This window comes from Anopheles coluzzii, chromosome 2 (assembly GCF_943734685.1).
Source record: "Anopheles coluzzii chromosome 2, AcolN3, whole genome shotgun sequence".
Lineage (NCBI taxonomy): Eukaryota > Metazoa > Arthropoda > Insecta > Diptera > Culicidae > Anopheles > Anopheles coluzzii.
The window spans coordinates 16,193,595-16,203,859 of NC_064670.1; the positions used below are offsets into that span (position 1 = coordinate 16,193,595).

A 10,265-nucleotide genomic window follows, 5' to 3' on the forward strand; every position below is an offset into this window, starting at 1 on the left:
AACGGGGCCCCAAATGGACGCGGCAATGGAGATTGTTCTTCGTATTATGGCTGTGTATGGCTGTATGTAGATGCATCTGTAACGGTTTTTGGTCTTGTTGTATTCGCAAAACTTGAAATAGTCGATAAAAACCATATATAAATGAACATGTTCCATAGGTTCCTTGAGTATTTTTATACCCTTCCCCCCTTTCTTCTAACTGAAACCTTTCCCATTTCCCCTTCTCTTCGGTCCACAAACTGGATGTGTTCGATTAGGGCCAAGAATGAAAATTTTAGTTTTTGCATTAAAAGACACACACAATCCACTATCCCAGGCCAGGAATGTGAATACCATTTTTCGTGTGAAACAGCTGTCTGCTTTTGGCACAGAATCGCAAAGCGGTAGCAGGGGCCCCGTATACAACAACAGGACGGTTCATCCCAGCCAAGAGCGCACACAATGACATCGATTTAACCATTCCTCGAATGAAACCTCAACCCACTGAACCCACCGTTGACCAAACGACCTTCCTAGGCTTTTTAAAGCGACGCGAGCTTGGTGTCATTTTTTCCTGCTAATTTCTCCGGCTACGAGCCGGTGTATTGAAATTTTGTTTAGGGGCCTTTAAATTTTTGTCTGTGTATGATGTGTGCTTGTGGCTGTTGAAACGGGTTTTCTTTGTGGTTAAACGCAGCGTTCTGTTCTGTGTGCTGTGCATTGGATTTTAGCAGCAAGTGTCTCCGCGTTTTTTTTTTGTGAGCTCGTGCATCGACCATCCACACCAAGACACCAAATGGACGGGCCCTTCATTGACGGGGCCCCTTATAGACGGGGCCCCTTATCGACGGGGCCTCCTTACCGACGGGGGCCCTTACCGAAGGGGCCCCTTCATCGAAGAGTCCACATAATAGTTGGGGCCTCGTAAACCACCTTTGAGTTTTAGTTTCAGCATAGCTCTAACGGTTTTTTATCTTGTCTTCACGCAAAAAGTTGTATGTAAATAGTGATAAAACATCATTTTAATATTAACATGGCACAGTTTCTTTTTGGACATATAAATACCACCCCTTCCCGATTTCCCCTATTTGTCAGTTGACCACAAAAGTTGAGTAAGGCCCCGCGTGAAAATTTAAGGTTTAAGGTGCTTGTGTTGTGTAACGGGTTTTCGGTGGTAGTTAAGCGCAGCGTTCTGTGCATTCCATTTTAGCAGCAAGTTGCTCTGCGTGGTTGTGGGTTTGGGTGTCTCGTGCACAGGCCACCCACACCAGCAAAAATTGACGGTTTCTCGCTCTGTCCAATACTTTGCGCCAACGATGATGAGGTATTGATTTGAGCTGTGCGCGCGTGTCGCAGCGCAGCTTTGATGCAAGTATTGGCAGATTTCTTAGAACATTTAATGTGCTGCTTTGAGTAGTATGGGCCCCGGTTTTCTGCCGTTCGGGGCCCTCGACAAAATACAGTGAGTAAAGCGATGGGAAAAATGAATTAATTAAAAATGTGTCTTTTTGAAATAGATGGTAAAAGTCCCATCCAGAGGGGGTTGGGGGGGGGGGGGGGTAGAATCAGTACGAAGTCGAACATCACAATGACGGGGCCCCCTAGATCGACGGGGCCCCTGGCGGCCGCCCAGTCCGCCCACCGTTTAACGCGCCACTGTCTCACCCTCAAACATTTCAAAACGCGTCAGAAATAGTAAAATCTATTCTGTCCCTTTTCCCCAGCAAAACCAACACCCTCGTCCGCCAACTGACAATTTGAAATGGAACACACAGCCAATCTCACCACGCTGTACACACCCTTCCATCGGGAGGGAAATTCACCACGGTTCACACCGCGCACCGTCTAGCAACCGTGAAATCAATCTACGCACGCATTGGTGAGAATCAGCTGTCAACACATGCACTCAAAAAATAATTGCACATAACTGTAGTGATGTCGGTTGTTTTATGTAATTTTTGTTGTATATATTTGTAGTCCCAGTTCGCCCAGTGTGGGGTAGTTTTGTTTATTGTTTAGTGCTGTTTCTTGTTATTTGTGTTTGTGTGTGTGTGTATGTGACTACCTGTAAGGTAAACTAGCTTGCGCTCCGCACAGTCCCATCATCGGTCGGGTCATTGTGTGCGCTGGAAGGCGATCGAGGATCGCGGGTTTGTGTGTGGCGCTGTGCAGAGAGGATCGCCGTCGTCGTCGTCGTCGTCGTCGCTGGGTGGCGGCGAGAGCACAACCCCAGTGTGCAGTCCGCATACCTACAAGCGAACAAACGCACAGGGAAATCTCGATCGTTGTCGTCGTGGTCGTCGTCGTCGCACGGTGGTGTTGTGTTGTGTGGTTGTACGGTGCTGCGTTGTGTCATTGCGTCAGGGCGCTCGGTGCTTGATTGGGCGCGGGGCCCCACAATCGCCACAATTGTCGCGGAACGCGCGCACCGTCCCGTGTGTGTGTGTCGTCGTCGTGTTTGTGCCGTATCTTTCTGGAACGGGAAGGCATATTGATAAGGCGCCCCTCTACCCGTTCTCCCCCGCCATACGTCCGCGAGTGCAACCGTCTCGTACTGCAAGGGGGAGAGTGTGCCCCTTGAACAGAAGGGTGTGCTTCACAAAAACCACGAGAAAGGGAAGGAGTGCGCAAACAGAGACAAGTAAAATCCACTGCCGAATTGACCGATTGATTGAACGGAGTGAGCGAGAGAGAAAGTGGCAGAGAAAGAGCGAAGGAGCGAAAGAGAGAACCAGAGAAAGACCTGTTGCTTGAGAAGAACAGTATCGCTCGATCCGATGCACACACAGATGGGTTGTTAGTGTACGCCACAGTTACCCGATCGGAGGGCCTGAACCTGTATTGTTAAGGTAATTGTAGTGTGCTACAGGTGTGCGACCACATACAAGCCCTGCCTTTCAGGTTTGTCCCCATCACCACCTTCCCCATGCAGCTGCCGAGAGTGGCTTTAATCATCCGGCGGCGGAAAGTGTTCGGGGTTTTGTGTAGAAAGTTGCAGCCATCGCGATCGTTGTGTCATGGCGCGCGTTGCGGTGGCAGTGGTGTGGTGGATGATGTTGTGATGATCGGCTCCCCACCACCACCAGTCCACTCGAGGTGGACGATCTCGATTTTCCGATCGCGAGTGACCGAGATTTTTGTTGCTGCTGCTGCGTGCTTTTCTCTGTCTCTCGCTCTCTCTCTCTCTCTCTCTCTCTCTCTCTCTCTCTCTCTCTCTCTCTCTCTCTCTCTCTCTCTCCCTCTCTCGCTCTCGTGGTATCAGCTGTCGGAGGCTGTGTGGCATGTAAACAACACGTTCGATTCCCAGCAGACCGATCGTGGAATGCGATCCAGAATGGGGGTGGGGGGGGGGGGTTTGTCGGGGTGGTGGAGGAGTATTGAAGATGGCGGGAATGAAAACAAAAACTCCACTGGCCCACCTCCCCCTTGAATATGGTGGACCGGGACAGCAAAATGATTGTGCCCTTTCGGATTGTGGCCCGCGATGGAAGGAATCGCTTCCATTGCAATTGCAACCGGAGCCATCATTATCATCGAATACCATTCCATGTGTGTGTGTGTGTGTGCGTGGGAGTAGTGTGTAGGTCTGATAAGGCTAGCATCAAAACAGGAACACACACACGCACACAAAGGGCGGTTCGATTGTAACGATCATCCTGCAATCCACCTCTCCGATCTGGCGTAAGACGAGGACACACACTATGCCGCAATTATCCTCCCAAGCTGGAAGCTTTGTCACTTACACAGTTGCCTGGCTATGAAACAAGGAATCAGGAAATGGGATAGATGGACCGACCGCCGTTCCTTCCCTGCCAACTCCACAAGCGCAAGCGAAATGATGATCTTCGTAGATGAAATTACGTCGATCGCAGTTGGCAGCGGAAGAGTAGTCGTCGGCCTGTACGGATCATCCGCATCACAAGCGCGTTTGTTTGAATAGCGTTTTTGTCCCCCTCCTTGTCAACCGCCCCATCCCTTCCTCGATCTGTCCTACTCACTCTTTTTTTTTTTTGCTGTAAGTAAATTGCTGTCTGGATGGCGTCGTTGGCGTGTTTGCGCCGTGCTGCGTGACTCTAACAGGGGGTTGTGTTTTTGCCACCGCAAAACACACAATTACGCCAACTCAGCACAAAAACAGCAGCAAAATATGACTGCGGAGAACGCAAGCCGGGCGCGAACAGAACGTGTAGTACTCTTGGCTGGCGTTACTTACGTGCGTTTGCTGTCGTTCTTCCTTGACCATATAGACTTAGGTGTAGACACGGCACGAACGTTTTGGCCTGGATGAAAAAAGAAAGAAACACTTTTCAATAAGTGATCGTGTGTCATATTTTTGTACAAATTCCTCTATCCATGGAGGAATATTTAAGATAGGGCCTCATCCCCCCTTTTGGGCTTTACACGCTGTACACGAGAATGCCAGAAACACACATACACACATACTCAGCTAGCATTGAAGTGAAGTGGGGTGAAGGGTTTGTGATACCGCCTGGGGCCGATAATTATCGATAGGGAGTCGCCGCCACGGTCATTGCTACCGGGCGGTGGGATTAGTAGCCCACCACCCGGCTTTACCATTCCTGCTGCGCGAGCGCGCCTTCTTCTTTGCGCACAGGTGACAAAACGCCGCGGAAGAAAACATCAAGTACCCCTTTGGGGGGAGGGGGTATGAGGAGGCGTTTGGGTGTGTCTGTGTGTGTGTGTGTGTGTGTGTGTGTGTGTGTGTGTGTGTGTGTGTGTGTGTGTGTGTGTCATGGGGAGGATTTATGATGCGTCCGATTAACTGCACCCGAAGGCATGGAATGGGGTTTTTTTTTGAAGACAAGCCCCGCAGTAACATCGCGCGCACATTAAATGCACACAATGCGGCGCGGAAGTACAACATTTACCACACTCTATGAGTTCGGGACAGAGAGGAAAGGGTGGTGGTGGTGGTGGCGCGCTAACATTAATGATCACTGCTCAATTTTCCAATGAAACGCGAATGAAATCACACGCCTTCGCGGCACGATCGCGCGTCGTACTTTGTTAGAAGGAAGATAGAGAGAGAACGAGAGAGCAAAGAAGTGGGGGAACGAACACCACGACCACTACTGCTGCCGTCTCTAGCAGTCATCGAGAGAGGACGGCCAAGATCCGCGAAGATCACGTTCTTTGATTGTCTTTTGTCAATTGAGGCAAAAATAAAATAAAAGCAGCCATTGGCTAGTTTCTCTCGAGATGTGTGTGCTTCGTCACCATAGCCGCCACACACTTGCACAGAGATCATCCCTCCCCTGTATCCGCGTGGGCTTTATCCGCGCCTGGTGGCTGGGCAGAGCGTGAAGATGTCTTGCGGTTTGACGAACAGTTGCTTAAAGCTCCTCCACTAGCTTGTGGCTGTGCGATTGTTCTGTTTGTCTTCTGCCCCCCCCCCCCCCCCTCTTCCCTCCCCCCAACACTTAACATCCTTCGCTACACAAGGTTAAACGTCCCCATTATGTAAACGATAATGTTTGGGCACATTAGAGAAGCACCACAGAGGGGGGAGAGTAAAGAAGAAGACAAGAAAAAGGCACCATACGCACACAAGATTGACCAATTAAAAAACGCATATACACACACACACACACACTCTTTTGCGTCCATCTTAGGGTCCAGGCAAACCTGCCGGGCCGGGGGATGGGAATAAATAACATACACACGCACAGACACACACACAAACACACACACACACACACACACACACACACACACACAAGATAAGAGATAAGACCGAAGCTTCTCACGGCTGCCACGGGCCAGCCAATCACTCTTCCCCTCCCGCCCGGGGTCGGTTCGCTCCGTCCGTCGGTGTGGAAAAGATGAGGCTGAAAGAAGGCTCGAGATATTGGTAGGTGATGGAAGAAGTGTGGCAGTTCCTGGCAGCAACGAAAAAAGCACCAGCCATCGCCGCGTAATCGCTCAGTACAGTGCCGAGCGTCGCGGCTGCTGATTAACGCGTCGTCGATTTTCTCGGTCGTCCGATTCCGATTCCCACCGAAGTATTGATCCCGCCCGTGTGGTATTTTCCATCCACCGCAGCCACCGACCGTCGCACAGGATCTCGCAGTGTGTGTTGGTGTGTGTGTTTCTGTGTTGGAGAGGGTTAGTTCTGTTGCGGGGTAGCGGGAATCGGGGTGCGCAGCCGGACGGCAAATCATCGCACACCACACACCCCGTGCGCCAGTGTGTCGCGCACATAATCTCTAGGCGGCCAGACAGCATCGCGTATCCGCGTACGAACACTGACGCGAAGTGAGAGCACGACGACGACGACGACGACGGCGCTGCTGCTGTTGCACCCAGCACGAGGCTACGACGGCCGCAGACGATCGTGCGCGCTCCGAACCGTCGAACCGTCCCCGCACGCGCGCGCGTTGCGGGTGTCTGTGGTAGTAGTCCCCGTCCCGGCCCGGCATGATGATGCAGTTTTTGCCTCTTACAGAATGTGTACCACTGCTCGCGAGCCAATATGCTGCAACGACCAAAATGTCTAACGCCGGAATAGAGTACAGCGAGCTGAACGACCGAACGAAAGGTAAGGGCGTGGGCGGTGCAGGCGCGGGAAGGAGGGATGCTTCGGAGCAAAACTTGTGTTGTGCTGTAACTGCCCCTGCAGCGGTGTCACGGTGTGCGGAAGGTGTGCTGTGTTTGTGCCGTTGTCGGTAGTCGGGGAGGGCCCTCGGACGCTCGGACTTGTGGGCGATAAGAATATCTTTTCCCCATCAAACCGGTGAGAGGGGGGAGACGTACCATGCTCTATCGCAGCATATATATAGAGGGTGTTGTTATGTCGGTGTGATGTTGGTGATCGCGCACAATCTTGCCTTTGGTGTTCTCGAAGGTCCCTTCGATTCCCGTGTCTAACGATTTTCTTTTTTTTTGTTCACTCCCTTTTTTCTTGTTCCAGGAAGCCACGACAGCCCGAGCCATACGTCCGATACGGCGTATGAATCATGCCTGAGTCCCCTGCAGCCGAACGATAGCGGCAGCTTCAGCGCAATCAACGTGTGCGCTATCTGCTGCGATCGTGCGACGGGCAAACACTACGGTGCCGCCTCGTGCGATGGATGTAAGGGCTTTTTCCGCCGGAGCGTAAGGAAAAACCATACCTACTCCTGCAGGTAAGCCGGAGCGACGCGAACCGTCCGGAATTAGCACCCGCACGCTTACACTTTCCCTCCCTTTGTTTGGTACAGATTCTCACGCAACTGCGTGGTGGACAAAGACAAGCGCAACCAGTGTCGGTACTGTCGGCTGAAGAAATGCTTCAAAGCGGGCATGAAAAAGGAGGGTAAGGGCAAAGGGACGAGATGTCCGCGGGACGCACATAGACACACAGTCACCCGTCTGCTGCTCCCGGATCTTACGCGATTGATAATAATAATTCCCATCCCCCTGTCTCTCTCTCTCTCTCTCTCTCTCTCTCTCTCTCTCTCTCTCTTTCTCCCTTCTCAGCGGTCCAGAACGAGCGGGACCGCATCAGCTGCCGCAAGCCGAGCACGGACGATAAGAACACCATCAACGGGCTGTCGGTGAAGTTTCTGCTGCGGGCGGAAAACTTTAGCCGCCACTTCGGCGCGGCGCTGGACGAAACGAACGACGCGGAGGAGGCCGACCTGTCGTCGAAGCGGTTCGCCAGCATCAACGACGTGTGCGACTCGATGAAGCAGCAGCTGCTGATACTGGTCGAGTGGGCCAAATCGATACCGGCCTTCGCCGAGCTGCAGCTGGACGACCAGGTCGCGCTGCTGCGGGCGCACGCGGGCGAGCATCTGCTGCTCGGGCTGTCCCGCCGGTCGATGCACCTGCAGGACATGCTGCTGCTCGGGAACAACTGCATCATCACCAAGCAGTGCCCGGATGCGAACATGTCGCCCAACCTGGACATCTCCCGCATCGGGGCCCGCATCATCGACGAGCTCGTCAGTGCCATGAAGGAGATACAGATCGACGATTCCGAGCTGGCGTGCATCAAGGCGCTGGTATTCTTCGATCCAAGTATGTTTCGTGGAGGGGGGGGGGGCACAGTGGGCTTTATGTTGTGGGGCTGTGATGTGATTTCCTTTCCTCTCTTCCAACAGGTGCGAAAGGATTGAACGAACCTGCCAAGATCAAATCGCTCCGGCACCAGGTGCTAAACAATCTCGAGGACTACATCTCGGACAAGCTGTACGATTCGAGGTGAGCGGAGACGTGGACCGTCGATGATGGAGAACTAACCCCCTTTAAACACTTGAATGGAGTTGAATGGAGAACTAACCCCCTTTTGTTTTCTTCAACAGAGGAAGGTTCGGAGAGATTCTGCTGCTACTGCCAGTGCTCCAATCGATCACGTGGCAGATGATACAGCAAATCGAGCTTGCCAAAATGTTCGGCGTCGCGCACATCGATAGCTTGCTGCAGGAAATGTTGCTCGGAGGTATGGTTGGGCCCGCCATGGTGCTGCCCGGGTCTTTTGTTTGACTGTTTCACTTACCCTGTGTGTGTGTGCGTTATCCTTTTTAGGCGACACTATCGATACCTCGTCGACGATCACCTCACCGATAAACATGATGAACACCAACAACAGCCCATCCGATTCGTGTGATACGACGCACCTCGCGCCATCGATCGGGGGCCCACCGGTGGACCACGAGGGGGCCGACCCGCTAGTACAAATGTCATCGCTGAACGGACCGCCCGGCTACGGTGGCGATCCGGACGGTCTGCTCATGGACACGGTACCGAGCGCCAACAGCTACTGTACGCGCAAGGCGCCCGATCAGACCACGCCGGATGCGCTCAATGGGCAGCTACACGGTCCAAGGAATGGTGCCGGTGGTGGTGGTGGTAGTGGTACCGTACCTGCGGACGTCGGATACATGCAGCAACAGCAGCAGCACCAAGAAAACCATCAAGTACAAGCGCAGCAGCAGCAGCAGCAGCGTCATGTTACGGGCAGCTCGCCGGATGGCACCGTTACGGTAGCGGACATATACTTCCATGCGCCCACGAGTGTCCACGGCCCGTCCTCGTCGCTGCAACTGGACAGCGACGTCGCCATGTTCAACAACAACAATCTGAGCTGCTGCCCGGGCGAGATGACGCACGCGCCGGACAAGGGCTGCGAGATGGTGAAGATCGAGACGAAGCGCGAGCCGGAAAATGCCTAATTCCAAAACCCACCCACATCCCTCTTGCCATTCGCAACTGTGTGCGTGAATGTGTGTGCGTGTGTGTGTGTGTGTGTGTGTGTGTGAGACAGAGAGAGAGAGAGAGGGAGAGTGTATGTGCGTATAGCTTAATCATTTTCGGGGGGATGAAAGCAAACCAGAGAATGGTTGAGGGTGAATGTGCAATTGTAAGCAGAAGGCTAGAGCAGAACCAAGATAGTGCTGCAGCAGCAGCAGCAAGATTGATATTCACGACGACGGTGCACGAGAAGCGGGCAAACAGTTTAGGAAAGGGTTTTTTTTTGTTTCTTTGTTTTGGTTTGCGTTGATCGTGTGTGTGCGTGGTTTTTTTTACATTATACTCTCCGTTTTGTTACGGCAGGTTTTTGTTTTGTTTTTGTTTGGTTAGATTTCCTTACGGTACGGTTATGGGGCGGGTGACAAAGTGGTGACAGGGCGCTAGGCTTTTCTTCACGATCGTCGCCGGTTGCTCTCGCGATCGGTTGCGATTTGACTGCAAAACAAACAATACTGGTTGGTACTGTGCTTTCTGTTTTGGGGTTTCTTTCAATGAAAATGTTCAACGAATGACTGGAGTAGGCATGAAACAAAAAAAAAACAAGCGAACACGCCCGTGTTTAAAGCTATATAAGTATAATGATGCTAGGGGCTAGTTAAGTAACCAAGTCAAAGTCAGACTCATTCTGTTAGGTAGGTTTTTTTTTTTCTTTTTTTTCTCTCTCTCTCTCCTGTACATAGATTTACAACCGGTGGTGTGTGCACATTCGGGAAGGTGATTGTTATACTCTTTGCGTAGTTTAGGTAGTCTCCCATCCCCACCCAATCCTTACCTCCCTTTTCACTCATCCCCTTCGCGCTACGGGATAGCGCGTGTTGCCCGTTTTTCTCCCCCTCTCGCATCGCCCGAGCTAAGGAAACGTGTTCTATATACTACGTGACTTTGTTATACTTCTTCTGTTTTCTGGGACGCAAAAGTGCAAATAAAAAAAAAACGACTGTTATTGTCTCTGTTTCCATATTGGTGGCCAGCAGTGGTGCGTGGTGCTGTGCTTTAAAACAAGGAAATTACGTGTGTTTGCGTTCCGCGTT

At 52.0% G+C, this 10,265-nt stretch overlaps 1 protein-coding gene across 5 annotated transcripts; it reads left to right on the forward strand.

Annotated features, from left to right (window-relative positions):
- The first annotated feature begins 1,906 nt into the window (after window positions 1–1,906).
- Window positions 1,907–10,177, forward strand: LOC120961051 (hepatocyte nuclear factor 4-gamma). 5 transcript variants are annotated; one of them, XM_040384627.2, is made up of 8 exons: window positions 1,907–1,977; window positions 6,446–6,538; window positions 6,911–7,124; window positions 7,200–7,294; window positions 7,459–8,001; window positions 8,085–8,184; window positions 8,286–8,422; window positions 8,509–10,177. In XM_040384627.2, exons 2-8 carry the CDS (start codon window positions 6,490–6,492, stop codon window positions 9,153–9,155), a joined length of 1,785 nt encoding a protein of 594 aa, XP_040240561.2. In that variant the 5' UTR covers window positions 1,907–1,977; window positions 6,446–6,489; the 3' UTR covers window positions 9,156–10,177. The 5 variants fall into 5 exon arrangements, with proteins under 5 accessions (XP_040240561.2, XP_040240562.2, XP_040240560.2 ...); XM_040384628.2 differs by having other exon boundaries at window positions 1,912–1,930; XM_040384626.2 differs by having other exon boundaries at window positions 1,937–2,051.
- The last annotated feature ends 88 nt before the right edge of the window (window positions 10,178–10,265 follow it).